The 16,362-nt window shown below is 45.0% G+C and overlaps 1 protein-coding gene across 1 annotated transcript in view; it reads right to left on the minus strand.

Annotated features, from left to right (window-relative positions):
- IARS1 (isoleucyl-tRNA synthetase 1) overlaps positions 1 to 16,362 on the minus strand; it is a 68,827-nt gene that overhangs the window by 28,426 nt on the left and 24,039 nt on the right. Inside the window, exons 10-19 of the mRNA XM_030292973.2 lie at positions 12,453 to 12,548; positions 9,405 to 9,527; positions 8,803 to 8,894; positions 7,606 to 7,704; positions 7,116 to 7,242; positions 5,847 to 5,920; positions 5,282 to 5,476; positions 3,428 to 3,514; positions 1,697 to 1,780; positions 296 to 440 (exon numbers count right to left, since the gene is read on the minus strand). Of these exons, the coding sequence (XP_030148833.1) occupies positions 296 to 440; positions 1,697 to 1,780; positions 3,428 to 3,514; positions 5,282 to 5,476; positions 5,847 to 5,920; positions 7,116 to 7,242; positions 7,606 to 7,704; positions 8,803 to 8,894; positions 9,405 to 9,527; positions 12,453 to 12,548 (1,122 nt within the window). The remainder of the gene's footprint in view (positions 1 to 295; positions 441 to 1,696; positions 1,781 to 3,427; positions 3,515 to 5,281; positions 5,477 to 5,846; positions 5,921 to 7,115; positions 7,243 to 7,605; positions 7,705 to 8,802; positions 8,895 to 9,404; positions 9,528 to 12,452; positions 12,549 to 16,362) is intronic.

Here is a 16,362-nt window from a genome sequence, read left to right on the forward strand (position 1 = left end):
CGTGTGTAGCAGCCTCTCCTCAGCGTTTCCTCACTGCAGGCGGCCGACTCGCCCCCAGCCCACCTGTCAGCCTGGGGTCCAGGAGGGAGGGCAAGTGGGGGATCAATAAACCTCCAAGGGGACTCCTCTGCAGGGGCCCAGCATGCCGCAGAGGCCAGCTGGAGCCCACCCAGTGCAGACCCCAGACTCTGTGCACTTTCACTGGTGGCCCCCCAACAGCTCTGAGCCCCATCCACAGGGACCGCTTTGTGGTGTTGCCCATGGAGCTCTTTCCTACACAAACCCAAGCCCACACCTTCTGCAGCCTCAGCACGTTCTGGATGAAGAAGCGATAGGCGTTGTACCACGGGAGCAGCACGTCCTTCAAGACATCACGCACACCCTCCTCCTTAAAGCGGAGGTTTTCTGCTCTCACCACAGGGGAGTTGATCAGATATAATCTGGATGAGGAGAAAAAACACACAGAAAAGGAGCACAGAAATTAAAACAAGTATTATTATTGGGCATGTTGACAAGACAAACAAGAAAATTAGCATTTTAACATAAAGGGGGAGAATCACCAATACTCTTCTAATGGTCAATTTATTTTTATTTTTATTTATTTATTTATTTATTTATTTATTTTTATTTATTTATTTATTTATTTTTAATTTTTTTTTTCAACGTTTATTTATTTTTTGGGGGACAGAGAGAGACAGAGCATGAACGGGGGAGGGGCAGAGAGAGAGGGAGACACAGAATCGGAAACAGGCTCCAGGCTCCGAGCCATCAGCCCAGAGCCCGACGCGGGGCTCGAACTCACGGACCGCGAGATCGTGACCTGGCTGAAGTCGGACGCTTAACCGACTGCGCCACCCAAGCGCCCCCTAATGGTCAATTTAAAAGTGACAAAGCTTTTACTCTGTGTAGGAAAACCAGTGAATAACGAAGGGGAGACGTAACCCCTACCAAGATGTGGCACTCTGCCAACCCAGGGGCACCCGCAGGGATTCACAGAAGGAGCAGAGGGCTCCAGAGGGCAGAGGCCAGGGGTGCTGCTAAACACTAGATGGGACAGTCCTCACTGCAATGACTGACGTGGCTCTCAGGTTGTCAGCAGGCCCAAGGGGAAGTCTAACAGATAACCGGGGGATGGGGGAGGACACCCCATTCACTGCCCCTGGGCCACACAGCAACTGCCAACGTGCTTGGGCACAGCCCCTGGATGTGTCTCCGTGTCTGTGGCAGGAGGAGGCAGGACGAGACGTCTGTGGTTCCCCTGCCACCCAAACACTTCATGTCCATGACTAGGACTCCTATTTCAAGTGGTAGCTCACGTTTCTCTACAAGCTTTTCGATATTAGTTTTTATGTGCTCTAGCATAAATATACCACAGATGGCCCTTCTGAGGAGCAAGTGTAAAAAAGGACTAAATGGCCAAGGAGATGGAGTCAGGGGAGGGAGGGAGGCAGAAAGCCCAGCAGCCGGCCCGAGAGCAACACAGGCCCAGTTCCCCACAATACCTCTGGGTTTGCACACGCTGCTGTTATTTAGAAAACCACCTTGCGGGTTTGGAGCCAACACCACACCAACATAACTGACCACATTACCACACACACTTTTCAAAAGCTAATTATAAACCAAATTAAGGAACACGATCAACAAAGGGAGCTTACATAAAACGACATTATACACAGGGCAGGGCAGTGGCTTGTACCTGAGGGCGTCAGCACCATATTTATGGATGATTGAAAGTGGATCCGGATAATTCTTTTTTCGCTTGCTCATTTTTTGGCCATCACTTGAAAAAACAAAAGGGAGATGCCAATCAAATGCGTCACTGTCGCGGTTTACCCTTACATATGGTTATAGGTCACTTGCAAACTGGAATACATAAATGTAAGTGGCATAAGGGCACAATAGGTAGTCTTTCCGAACATGGTGGTGAGTCAGTGGATAAGTTGAAAACACAGGCTCAGCATTTATCCCAGAGAAATGAAAACCTGAATTGGTGCAAAAGCCTGTAACAGCAGTTCATAGTCAGCAACCACTGGGGACAACCCCATGTCCTCCAGCAGGCTATGGTCAAGCTGCTGTCACCCGCACCCGGAGCACTGCTCCACCAAGGACACAACTTTCCTGAGGAATCTCCAGGGCATTTCACTGAGTGGCAAAGCCAGGCCCTAAGTCATAGAGGGTAGGATTCCATTCACATAACAGAACTTGAAGTGATGGAATCAGAGATGAAGAGCAGACTAGTGGTTGCTGGGGGGCCAGGGGCAATGGTGGGGGGGTGGGGGTGGGGGGAGTCCTGGGATGCCAAAACAGTCTAGTACCTTGACCGTGCTGGTGGGCCCAGGGACCTACATGTGTGGTAACTGTGTGCAACTAAGCACGCCAGCAAATGGGTACATGTGAGACAGGGGGCCGAACAGGATGGGGCGGTGATGATGCTGGGTCTGAAAAGTGTGACCTGGCAAAGCACACCAGGGCTCTCTGTTACTGCTGCACAACTGTACGCAAATCTACGATTCAATAATGTTTTCAATTAAAAAAACTCCAAAGATGCACAGACAGTAGAGCCAGACTCCCTGTGTGCACAAGGTGACTTTATCACCGTTGGCTGTGTTACTTTGAGCAAGTTGCTTATTCTGTATCGCAAACTCCTCAAATGTCCAAATGGGATAAGAAAAGGACCCACGTCAGTTCTGGGGCTCTGATGAGAGAAAACGAAACACTCACAGCAGGGCCTGCACAATGTCCTGCCTCGGAAAACACAAGGCAAGGTATCTATGTAAATGTTTACTTCTTATTTTTAGTAATTTGCACTTGACTTTTTTTTTTTTTTTTTTTTCAACGTTTATTTATTTTTGGGACAGAGAGAGACAGAGCATGAACGGGGGAGGGGCAGAGAGAGAGGGAGACACAGAATCGGAAACAGGCTCCAGGCTCTGAGCCATCAGCCCAGAGCCTGACGCGGGGCTCGAACTCACGGACCGCAAGATCGTGACCTGGCTGAAGTCGGACGCTTAACCGACTGCGCCACCCAGGCGCCCCTGCACTTGACTTTTAATGACTACGGGTAATAGAAGAAAAAATAAGAATCCTCTATGACTTCGAAAATCTCTAGAACCCATAGTTCCCTCATGTTAAAAAGACAAAAAAAAATCTTTATTAAAGGACCAGGGTACAGATTAAATAAGTACCAGCAGCGAATGTACTTTATCACAGGATGCATGCCCCCACCCCCCTCAGGCCTCGCTCTCCAGTCTGCCCTTCTCCTCGGGAGGGACCGACACTGGGAGAGAAGTGGGCAGGGAGGGAGGGGAGGGGAGGGGAGGGGAGGGGAGGGAAGGTAAGGGAAGAGAAGGGAAGAGCAGCAACAAGAAATGGCTAGACCCGCCCGGACCATGGCTGCTAGAGCAAAGGGCCAGGGACAAGCACCTGCCTGGCCAGGACGAGCCCGTTCACAATCACGTTCCTGAAAGGCGGCTGTCCGAAGAGAGCCGTGGCCAGCACCAGCAGGGTGTAAAACCTGGAAAAAACCCATAAACAGATCAGCAACAACAGAAAAGGAATCTGAGCAAAGGAAAAAAGACTATGTTTATTTATAGTACTAAATTTCTATTTTAGATCAGTTACCCTTATTAATTGTTTATGACAAAGGTTCTTGGCTGGTGACACTGGAAACATTTGGGGGTGCGCTGAAAAACCACACAGGACCCCACTGCAGACAAATCAGGGCAGAAAACAGAAAATGTGACTGAAAGCTAATAAAGTACCCCAGCAGCTGAGGACAGAACTGCCGCCCTCCTCAGGGGCCAGCTGGCAGCCTCTCGGGACCCCTAGACATGCCAGGCTGAAAATCCAGGTGTGTGTGGCCTTAGCATAATGTCACATGAGACAGTCTGAGGACAGAAGATGCAGAAGGCACTCTCCCCCAAAAGTCAGACAGCAGAGACTAGGAATGCAGATGACATCTTTGCTCTGCCAGACGCCATGCACACTGCTGCCTTGCTAGCTCGCTTGTTCCCTAAACTCCACCACATCCCTGCAGCCACCCTAGTGAGTGATGCTCCAGTGTCACTTCCAACCTGGTTCTGCACCCCGAGACATGACAGGACATGGACGGTTGAGGGTGGACCAGACAGCCTTCCTCTGAAGGTGGGTCAGGAGGTCCTGGCTGCCAGGACAGGCAGCCTGAGCCTGAGGCAGGCGGGGAGAGACGTGCACGGAGGGACCCACAGGACTGTCAAGGGCTGGCAGACATCGCCACCCCCCAGGGACATAACCTGCTGGTGAGGCATCTGGCCTTCCCTAAGAAGGGCTTTGGACCTGTTCCTAAAGATAAATGGACTGGAGGCTGAAAATGGCACTTTCTGGAACGTTAAGACTGGAATTCAATTTGTGATGTCTACTGCAAGATGTAAAAGTAGAAAATGACACTAATGTTCCTGAAACACTGCTGTAAAAACATTACTAATCAAAGTGGAATTAGAACCTGGGCCAGCCAAATTTCTCATCCATGAGAAGGGAACTCACCTTTTTCTAACCCACAAGACAAGGGTACTGCTTTAAACAGGCACCAGATAAAAACAATGCCAAAAGCCTTCCCCTCCTTGCTTTTTTCCCCCCAACTCTGGATTTTTTAGAATGTTGATTTTATGCGGCTAGCTTTAACATCTGAGTACTCTTCCAAGTATTCTTTAAATCTGTAGCACCCAAATCATTATCTTACATGTAAGTACTCATTAAACATTTGAATAGCTTGTTTAAAATGAGTAAGAACATGCATTTTGTTTTATATCACTTAATCTTCAAGTATAACAAATCTCTCTATTCCAAAATGTCAATGAAATAATTCAAACTCTAAAACAGCTTTACTGCAGTGAGAGATCTCTACACAAAAGAAACTTTATTATTTACTTATTTTTATGTTTATTTTTCAAACAGAGAGAGAGAGAGAGATCACGAGAGCATATGAGGGCAGAGACAAGGGGACAGGATCTAAAGAAGGCTTTGTGTAGATAGCAGAGAGCCTGATGTGAGGCTTGAACTCACGAACCACAAGATCATGACCTGAGTCAAAGTCAGACACTTAACTGACTTAGCCATCCAGGAGTCCCTCAAAAGACACTGTAATAATATGTTGGGTGGTGAGGGGCAGAGGGCAAGAACAGAGCCTGTCTTGTTTGACACAATCCCTCCAGCACCCAGCTAATCGATGTTAGGTGCTCAATAAAATACCCTGAAATCCAATAAAATGAAATCAGTAAAATTCTTGAAAGAACAAAGAACATACCATCCTCTGGTTTGGTCAATGCCTTCGGCAATGAAGTCTGCAGGAAATGCATCATCAAACTCCCTCTTGTTTTCAAATGGATAATGAACTTGAGCATAGGGCATGCTGCCACTCTCGAACCAACAGTCAAACACCTCAGAGATACGACGCAACACCCCCTTCCCACAACGGGAAGGGATGGTCAGATGGTCAATGCTAAGAAACAAAGCAAAGCCACTTCTATTAGTTCTAACTACAAAACAACTTGCGGTCTAATTACCAAGAGGAAACACGATACCTATCAAGCTTTCATCTGCAAACAGAAACACTGGTAGTTATCACAGGCTGTCAGAGGGCACTGTGATGCTCAATCTGGGGGGTTCATACCATAGTCACCCGACATCCAACTCCAGGACAGAGGCCACCCTTCGTGAACATGACCCGAGTCACCAACAAAGTAACTCAGCAAACCAGTACTTGATTCCGACACGTAGCTCTGAGATCTGTTCTACAGACGTCTCCCCAGCACCTAGCCGGGTGCTCTCTAAATGACGGAACAAAGAAAAGCGGACGTTCAGAGACTGACCTCTCTCTGTGGAGATCAGAGACCTTCGCTCCTGACAGTTCTTCAAGCTCTGCCATTGATCCAATGCATACTACCTGTCAAAGCAAAGTCAAGAGGCAGAAGAATCTCAGAGCCAAAGACCACACAGCTTTACTTTACGCAACATTCACACTTAGTTTTGGAAACCTCTGACTTTCAGGATGGCTGTCAGTAATGTGGCTTACGTCATCAAAGGCTGCAGGTCACTGAGGAGATGAGAGGGCTCCACCTTATCAGGAGTCCCTACATGGAGAGGACCTAACAGCATCCACTCAACACGTACTTTTGAGGGTTTACTAGCAACCAGCATAAATGAAATGCCTCGACTATTATTCTGAGGCATCTTAGTTTCTTCTCAGCACTTGAATTTGGCTCTTTAATCTGGAATCTTTCCAAGTCAAAGCTAGAAGTAAATTATTGTGCATGGACCGGATCAAACTAATGAGATCACAACACCTCACTCAGGATTGCATCCAGCTGGGCAGCCCAAGCAGGAACTGCTGTGGGTCTCACCGGGGGTGTCTGCTCCCTAGGGAGCACGCACAGCCCTTTCCTTAGCCCTCAGACTTGGCTACCTAACTGCTGTTTTTTTCATGTCTTGTAGTCTTCATGCCAAAGGCCGCCATGGGGGTATATCTACAGACACGTAAGCGTATTCACACACATAATCATTTGGCTTTATAAAACGTAAGGTTGGCAATGCTTTGGTAATTTTTAAATTTTTAAAACTTTATTTATTTTGAGAGAGACAGAGATGGTGTGAGCAGGAGAGGGGCAGATAGCGGGAGAGAGAGAATCCCAAGCAGGCTCTGCACCGTCAGCGCAGAGCATGACATGGGGCTTGAACTCATGAAACCGTGAGATCATGACCTGAGCGGAAACCGACAGTTGGATGCTTAACTGGCTGAGCCACCCAGGCATCCCTGGTAATGTTTTTTAAGCCTTCCCTTTACACTGCTATGAGGGTAGATTCACATGCTATGGCACAGTGCAGGTGTGGAGTCTCCATTCCGATTATCAGTTACTCACAAGGAGAGAAAAGGGGGTGAGCAACACAGAGTGATAAATACAATTTAAAAATATTTAACAGAAGTAAAAATAAGTTAACTGTCCCTCCCCCCAAATTCTTATTTATATGATTCTAGGAAGAATAAAGAGAAACAGATGAAGAAAGGAGCAAAGAGAAAAGAAATAGTATCAGACACACAAATGAGGTGCTTTAGCAAAAATCAACAGAATGCATGGCCTCACCTCCTCGAAGTCATCACTGACCCACAGGGGGATAGGGGTGCCCCAGTATCTGTTTCTGGAAATTGCCCAGTCACGTGCATCTTTCAGCCAATTTCCAAATCGCTTTTCTCGCACAAACTCTGGGACCCTGCAATAAACAGATCAGAGAGCATGGTCCAGGAGCTCAGCATGTGTCAGAGCAGTAAGCACAGATGGCTTTTGTAGGTACATTAAAATATAAACATAGATCCTTAAAATGACTGTTATTTAAGGCTAACAGAAAAGAAAAATGCTCCCTCCATATGCCTTGTCACAGAAAGGATGCTACTTCCCTTATATAATATTATTTAGATAATTTCACGGTGTTGAAAATACAGAATAAAAAGTAGCTATTATTATAGTGTTTAATAAAAGATGACCCTTAGAACTACTATATTTGGGGACAATGATAAGCCAATGCTCCCTACCCAATGACACAGGACATTGTGAACACACACATCTCACTGCTCACCAGTAACACAGGTCATTGTTCTTCAACAGCTGGTCCACCATGTGCTCCACCCGTACGAACCAGCTAGGCACTGCTTTGTAAATGAGGGGGGTGTCTGACCTGGGGAAGCAACAATGCAGGATGTGCTGGTCAGACTGAGGTGTGCAGGCACCCAGGGTAAGGCCAACTTTTAGTTTCTTACTGACGTCACCACCACCTATTTGGCCTTCTGCTAATACTTGTTTTTATTGCAAATACTAATGCCTACGGCCTTGGTACTGGTCATCTCCACAACACCAAGAAGGCAAAAGTTAATAAAAGATTAAAAAGAAAAATAGGGGCGCCTGGGTGACTCAGTTGGTTAAGTGTCCAACTCTTGATTTCAGGTCAGGTCATGATCTCATGGTTCCTAAGTTCAAGCCCTATGTCACCACAGAGCCTGCTTGTGATTCTCGCCCTCTCTCTCTCTCTCTGGCCCTCCCCCACTCACACTCTCTTAAAATAAATAAACATTAAAAAAAAAAAAAAAAAAAAAAGGAACACGAAGGGGTGCCTGGGTGGCTCAGTCGGTTAAACATCCTAATTTGACACAGGTTGTGATCTCGCGGTTCACGAGAGTTCAAGCCCCACGTCTGGCTCTGTGCTGTCAACTCAGGGCCTGGAGCCTATTTTGGATTCTGTATCTCCCTCCTTCTCTGCCCCTCTCTTGCTCATGCTGTCTCTCTGCCTCTCTCTCTCTCTCTCTCTCTCTCAAAAATAGACATTTAAAAACAAAATTGAACAAGAAGGAAAATATAGTTCTGCTGGTGTGTGATAGCTATCTAAGAAATGATGTCAACTTCAGCAAAAAGGAAATGTGGGAACAGAACTTGATGTCCCCAAACATTCCATTTTCACCCACCTCTTCATAGTATGATCTTGTATTCAAACTTGTATCATGTTATATCTCTCACTAAATTCCACCAGGAAATGGTAGAGATCAGTCTCACCTAAAGAAATGTGGACCTGACACCAAATATTTGTCTACAATGATACTTCTCAGACAACTGCTGAGGAAAACAATAACTACACATATTCATGGAATTCAAGAGGGCAGTTTCCAAACATGAACCCTAAAGGACACAAATGAGGGGAACCCCAGATTGACAAAAGCGGGTGCACACACTACATGTCCCCACAGACTAGAAGCTTGAGCTGTAAGTCTTTGCTTTTTCTCACCTCCAGCAGAAAGGGTAGCTGTGAGTAAAGGTGCTAGCAACAAGAAGTCGGCCTTTTTCTTTCAGGGTCCTGATGATGTTTTTGTCAGCATCCTGTTAGAAAAATAAATGCACAGTCATTAAAATATCCTACAATACTTGGTAACACAATATAATTATGTACATTACTACAATCTGATATTTTGATATGTTTACTATGAATAAAAGGCAAAAATGACACATGTATTATAAAAATACCCAGCCCACATTTTGAGCACAGTCTACCTTTAGGTACTTATTAAGCACTTCTACACCACATAAGATAGTGAAGTCTTCCACCAGCAATGGCTGCCCCGAGGCCACAAAGCTGGTTTGGGGGTTACCAATCAGAGCCTACTTTCCTGCCTTTGAAACTATAACATACTTCCTCTCAAGATACTAGACGCTTACAATGTGGCCGATAATATCTATCTTTCTGGTTTTATGTGCTGAAACCAAACCAAATAAAAAAAACCAATTTCCTGGAAAAGAAAAAAATCCAGATATGAAGCTACTTAATAAGAAGCTGATTAAACAAAGAAATATGATGAAATCCACACCTTTCTCTGTCCTACAGACACAGACCTTCACATACTGTCCTGTGAAATCTGTCACTTCTGCTGTGAAACAGCCTGAAGCATCCACAGGGCAAACAGGAGGAGAGTCTTTCTGAATGATGCTGAAGTCCATACAGACCCGATAGTCATCCTGGGGAGAAGGAAACAGGTTAAGTGTATTCAAGACAGGAGTGTGGGAAGTGACTGATTCACAAGAGAATGCTCTGTCTTCTGACATACGACGTAACCGACTTCAATTATCCTCTCACCTGAAGTTAATTCAGGACCATTCAGATACCCCTTTATAGTTGGACAGGGACTACATCATCTTTCCAGCCATTACTTCACAGACCCCTATATACAGCAGAGCATCCACTAAGTGAGAAGGAAGAGGACACACATGTACCCCTGGTGAACATACTTGCACAAATACTCAACATAACATTCACAAACTGCACTTTTACTATAGTAAAAGAATCATTCACCACGATCAGGTGGGATTAACTCTGGGGATGCAAGGGTGGTTCAATATCCACAAATAAATCGATGTGATACACCACATTAACAAAATGAAGGGTAAAAACCATATGATCATCTCAAAAGATGCAGAAGAAGCACTTGACAAAATTCAACATCCATTCATGTAAAAAACCCTCAAGAAAGTGGGTTTAGAGGGAACTTAATAGTGGCCATCTATGGAAAACCCACAGCTAGTATCATACTAGATGGTGAAAAACTGACAGCTTTTCCTTCAAGATGAGGAACAAGGATGTCCACTCTCACCATTTTTAATCAACACAGTACTAGAAGTCCTAGCAACAGCAATTAGACAAAAAAAAAAAAAAAAAAAAAAAAAAAAAGAGAGAGAGACATCCATATTGGTAAGAAAGAAGTTCAACTGCCACTTAGCAGATGACATGATGACCATATACAAAAAACTCTAAAGACTCCACCAAAAAACTATTAGAATAAATGAACTCAGTAAAGTTGCAGGATGCAAAATTAATACACAGAAATCTGATGTGTTTGTAGACACTAATAATGAAGCAGCAGAAAAGATAAATTAAGAAAATGATTCCATTTACAATTACACTAAAATAATAAAATACCTAGGAATAAACTTAACCAAGGAGGTGAAAAACCTCTCTGTACTCTGAAAATATAAAACATTGATAAAAGAAATTGAAAATGCCACAAACAAATGGAAAGAAATTCTATGCTCATGGACTGGAAGAACAAATATTATTAAAATGACTATAGTACTCAAAGCAATCTACAGGACACATGCAATCCCTATCCAAAACATCAACAGCATTTTTCACAGAACTAGAACAAATACTACTGAAATTTTCTTGAACCACAAAAGATTCCAAATGGTCAAAGCAACCTTGAGAAAGAGTAAAGCTAGAGGTGCTGCACTCCCAGATGTCAAGGCACACTGCAACGCTGTCGTGATCAAAGCAGTATGGCACTGGCACAAAAATGGACACACAGATCAATAGAAAAGAACAGAGGGCCCAGAAATAAAGCCATGTTTATACGGTCTATTAATCTATGACAAAGGAAGCAAGAATATACAATGGGGAAAAGACAGTCTCTTTAAGAAATGGTGTTGGGAAAAACAGAATGGAGGTTCCTCAAAAAATTAAAAATAGAAATATCATATGGTCTAGGAAATCCAGTCCTGGCTATTTACCTGAAGAAAATAGTAATTCAAAAATATATATGCATCCCTATGTTCACTGCAGCATTATTTACAAAGCAATGATATGGAAACAACCCAAGTGTCCAACAGATGAATGGACAAAGAATATGTGGTAAATATACAATGGAGTATTTTTAAGCCATAAAAAAGAATGGGATCTTGCCATTCGTGACCACATGGATGGACTCAGAGGGTATTATGCTAAGTGAAATAAATCAGACAGAAAAAGACAACATATGAATTCACTCCTACGTGGAACCTAAAAAATAAAAATCCAAACATACCCAGTATGTGACAAATACAATTTTAAAGGAAAAACTAAAGCACATTTTAAAACCAAGTTTTTTTTTTAATTTATTATCAGTGAAGAAGTCATACTAGTTGACTTGAAAACTATCATGAGTAACTAAAATCTGACTAGTTCTTAAAACCTAGTAAAGAGTATTATTAAGAATGCTTCCGTCATATTCAATTTTGTGATATTAAGGAAGCATTAACTTTACTGGGTGCAACAGTGGCATGGTAGCATATTAAAAATGAAAGTTCTGATCAGTCACAGATGTGTACGGATGAAGACCACGATGCTGAGGATTTGTTTCAAAACCCTCAGTCTTAAGTAGAGAAGGTGTGGGCGGAAGAGAAGGAAGAAGATAAAACAGATCAATGCAGGTGGGTGATGTGAACATAAGGATTTATTATAACATCTCTTTACTTCCGGGTATGTTTGAAGATTTCCATAATAAAAATCTCTGCCAAGGTTAAGTATGAAAGCAAATGATGAATGGAGACAGACAAGCTTCACTCTCACTGACAAAACGATCAATCTGAGAAGAGTATGTAGGTAGGTCCCCAGTGGGTGTTTTATTCATACACAAGTTACATCAAAAGAATCGCATTTTTGGAAAAATTACTCCGGGCAACATGTAAAATTAACCACACCATCCTGCTTTGAAGAGGTCAAATTCTGTCCTCTCATCACAGTGTTCAGACGAGCACAGTGGAGGTGATACCACCTCTCAGCACTCTGACAGTCACGGTGACCGCACAGAACTGCACACGGTAGAGAGTAGAGAGCACGGTGAGCACATTACGAATGAATGAAAACAAAGAATGCCTTTCATTCAGAAAGACCAAATGGCTGGGGATGCCCAGGATTTAGCTCACCACTTTCAGAGATGAGCTCAGGGTGAAAAAAATTGCAGATATAAGTTTGATAAGCCATCTTTTGGGGGCAGTGAGCCTGCAAAGTGTTGGGCCCTATGATGTGGGCAAGCATGAGGTGCGCTCGCACACGCACACACGTGGGCACACTCGCACACACACACGCTCATGGCACACACGAGACCCACTTATGAGAGCTCTACTACTCACAGCACCAAAGTATGGAGCCTGGTGCACCACTCCAGTGCCCTCCTCCTCCCGCACGTAGCTGTCGGTGAGCACCGTGAAAGCGCCGTTCTCCTTGCACTGCAACAGAAAGGTCAGCAGGTGTAGTGAATGGAACACATTTTAGGATTAATTTCATAACGGTATTTGCTAAGAGCCTGAAAAAACTCCTAACACGCAAAATTATTTTCAGAGATAGGACAGAATAATTCAGACTGGGAAGAGACATGGTAACTCAATACATCTTTTCTGTAATTTATCACTTAGAAATGAAATAATTACCTAAAATGAAATAATTACGTGAAGAATTATCTGAAGAAATGCAGAGAAAATGTTCGAACTTCCCCAGTCACAAAATGGGGCTTTCTGTGAGTCCTGCTGACCTCCCAGCCATGCCAGCACCTGGTGTGCAGTTTTGTGCAGCCTCAGAAAATGTCCCCTAACCCGCCGCATCTCTGGGGTGCTCCCAGTCACCTTTCTGTCGGCCCTGCCACCAGGGCAAACCCTCAAGGAGCCAGAATGGGCGCCTGGAGTGACAAGCTCTGGTTAACGGTGCTCTGCGCACTGTGACATGGAGGGACACACTGTTGCAACGTCAGGTTACTACCTGTGATGCTACAGACCTCCTCCTTCCACCTTCACCTCTCCCTCTGTGTTTCCAATACACCGTCTCAGCCAAACCGATCCTCTGCTGGTCTTTCTGTCTTCGTGAAGACTACTTTCAGAATAGATTTTCACACTTAATCGCATTTAATCCAATGATCTTGTGAAAAAGGCACACGGTATTTCTGTGTTTCAAATATATTGATTCTATTTTCATTTCATTGATGAACTAACTCAGAACAAAGATGAAATAGTTTGTCCAAATACACAACAGTGATGAGCACAACCTGACTCAAGGTCTTCTGGCTCCAAAAACGATGCCATCTTCAACTGCATCACAGCTCTTTGATTCCTTGGCACTTGCCTAAAATCAAACTTGAAAAACAGCCAGGAATTTCTCATTGCTGTAACCTACACCACCTGGAAGTATTTTTGGTGTGGGAGGACAGAGGCTGATAGGTGTGTCTTCAATAGTTTAAATGTGGAGTGGGAACACGTGTGCCCTTAGCCTGACGTTCGAGTGGGAGCTGTTTTAGCAGCAGACAGCGGAACTCCACGGGGTCCTGTCTCTCGGTCCAGTTCTGGACCCTGAATTGCCAGGGATGGGTGGTCAGTGGTCACCAGAGCTGTAGCACAGCCCCCACAGGTAGCACCTACCCCCATAGCTCCCACTTAATATTTTAGAACATGTGTATCTTAGGGATACATCAGATGATTTTGCCCCAAGTCAAAGAATTTCTAGTACCTGCCTAAAACTCAGTGAAGGTCCCAGAAATTCAGAAGCTATCTGAGTGGAATATGGACCAAGTGCACATTCCAGAAAGACCTCTGACTGAACCCAGACTTCCTCTTTGGTGTGTTTGAGCCCATCTGCTGAGCACTGAGCTCTCCCTGGGTTCTCAAATAGGGTCTGGGTCAGAAAGGGTAAGAGTAACTGATTTAGTGAGAGAGTTTCAAGACAAAACAAATCTGACAAGGGATGCCTGGGTGGCTCAGTCAGTTAAGCGTCTGACTTTGGCTGAGGTCATGATCTCGTGGTTTGTGGGTTCAAGCCCCACGTCAGGCTGTGTTGACAGCTTGGAGCCTGGAGCCTGCTTTAGATTCCGTGTCTCCCATTCTCTGCCCCTCCCCCACTTGCGCGCGCGCGCTTTCTCTCTTTCTCTCTCAAAAATAAATAGGTGTTTAAAAAATCCGACATAAAACAGAATATGTTAAGATCTATAAGAGAAGAATGTAGTAATGACATTTTTCAGAAGGAGAAACCAGAGGCATTTCAAAAGACGTTTTTCAGGTGGTGTCTGAGTTCAGCCTTGAAGTGTGGATTGTACTTGAGCACCTTAAAGAAGATGAAGGATTTCATAAATAGGAGGAAAACCTACTGAAAACAAAGGCAGGAAAGGAGGGAAAGAAAGGGCCAGTCTGACAGAAGCAAAGGATATGTTTAAAGCAACATTATGGGGTGCCTGGGTGGCTCAGTTGGTTGAGCGTCTGACTTCAGCTCAGGTCATGATCTTGTGATTTGTGACTTTGAGCCCCACATCAGGCTCTGCTGTCATCACCAAGACAGCTTCAGATCCTCTGTTCCCCTCTCTCTACGCCCCCAGCCCCCACCACTCATGGGCACATGCACTCTCTCCCAAAAATAAATAAACATTAAAAAAAAATAAAGCAATATTAGAAGATGTGGCTAGGAAGCACATGGGCCAAATGGAGACCACTTGAGAGGAATGAGCTGGCCGACAGCTGCGGGCTCACAGGGAGCACAGGGAAATCCACCAGCAGCAACCTGGAATGAGGAAGAAGGCCATTACGGTTGACCCTGGAATAACACAGGCTGGAACTGCGGGTCTAGTTAATAAGCACACTTTTCTCCCTAAGAGTGAACGGCAAAAGCCACAAGACACTTATTGACAATTATTCACCAGTCTCCAGGGAAGTGAATCAAAGGCAACTGGCGCAGAGGTCATACCTGCTGCCCTGAGTTCCCAGAGGCCTGCTGAGGGTGTCAGCAGCCTCCGGAGCCCTGGGGACAGGCAGTGTTGAAGGTTGTATGGCGACAGTGTGGTGGGGTCCAGCACTGAGGGCTGGCAGGCAGGGGGCTGGGCTGCAGAACAGGCCGGGCCCACAGGGCAGGGACAGCCTCGTGCAGGGAGACCTGTGTCCCTGTCACCCCTGCTTCCTGAGTCCTCTGGGAACTAGGCTCTGGAGCTGCACCAGGGCAGCCATAGCCCGGAGCCCTTCTTGGCCGGGTGCAGACTCCTCCCTGAAGGCCACCTCAGCCCACGTGTGGCCACAGCTGCAATGGCCTCGGACCAGTGGCATACCTCCAGGGTGATGGGGCAGCTGTCCTGCTGCTACAACTGCGGGGCCAAGGCCACCAGGATGCAGGACATCACCTTTGTGGTGGCTGGTCAATTTTATCGTTTTTTTTTTTTTTTTTTTTTTTTTTATTTTATTTTTGGGACAGAGAGAGACAGAGCATGAACGGGGGAGGGGCAGAGAGAGAAGGAGACACAGAATCGGAAACAGGTTCCAGGCTCTGAGCCATCAGCCCAGAGCCCGACGCGGGGCTCGGACTCACAGACTGCGAGATCGTGACCTGGCTGAAGTCGGACGCTTAACCGACTGCGCCACCCAGGCGCCCCTTACAGGCTCCAGGCTCTGAGCTATCAGCCCAGAGCCCGATGCGGGGCTCGAACTCACGGACCGCGAGATCGTGACCTGGCTGAAGTCGGACGCTTAACCGACTGCGCCACCCAGGCGCCCCTATTAGATTTTTTTCTTTTTTAGTGAAGACGTTTTCTTTATTCCTCATTCTCTAAGAGAATTAAACACGGGGAAGCTGAGTTTCATAAACAAGCTTTTCAGTACAAGCTGAGATGCCGTTTTCTTCTTTAGCCTGTAAGACACTGAACAAGTATGATTCTGTAAAAATTCGTATGTGCCCATGTCATGCTGCAGCCCTAGTATGTGCAATTATCAATTCAGCAATTGTTCCTGGAAACGCCACATCTGTATTTATAAGTTAGCTGGTATTTTTTCCACAAATGCTTTGTCAGGTTTATGTATTATGATTCTGCTAACCTGATAATAAAGTTGGCTTTCTCTATTCTAGGACAGTATAAATAGCAGCAATGGTTTTTTAAAAAGATGTGCTAGGACTTTGTACTTTGTGTCTTTTTGTGGAGAAAAACTTTTTATACATACTTAATGTTTGGGAAAACAAAGTATTCAGAATTGTTTAAACCACCAAAAAATTTTTTCAATGAATACACTACTGGAAAAACCACTA

The sequence above is a fragment of the Lynx canadensis genome, chromosome D4 (assembly GCF_007474595.2).
Source record: "Lynx canadensis isolate LIC74 chromosome D4, mLynCan4.pri.v2, whole genome shotgun sequence".
Classification (NCBI taxonomy): Eukaryota; Metazoa; Chordata; class Mammalia; order Carnivora; family Felidae; genus Lynx; species Lynx canadensis.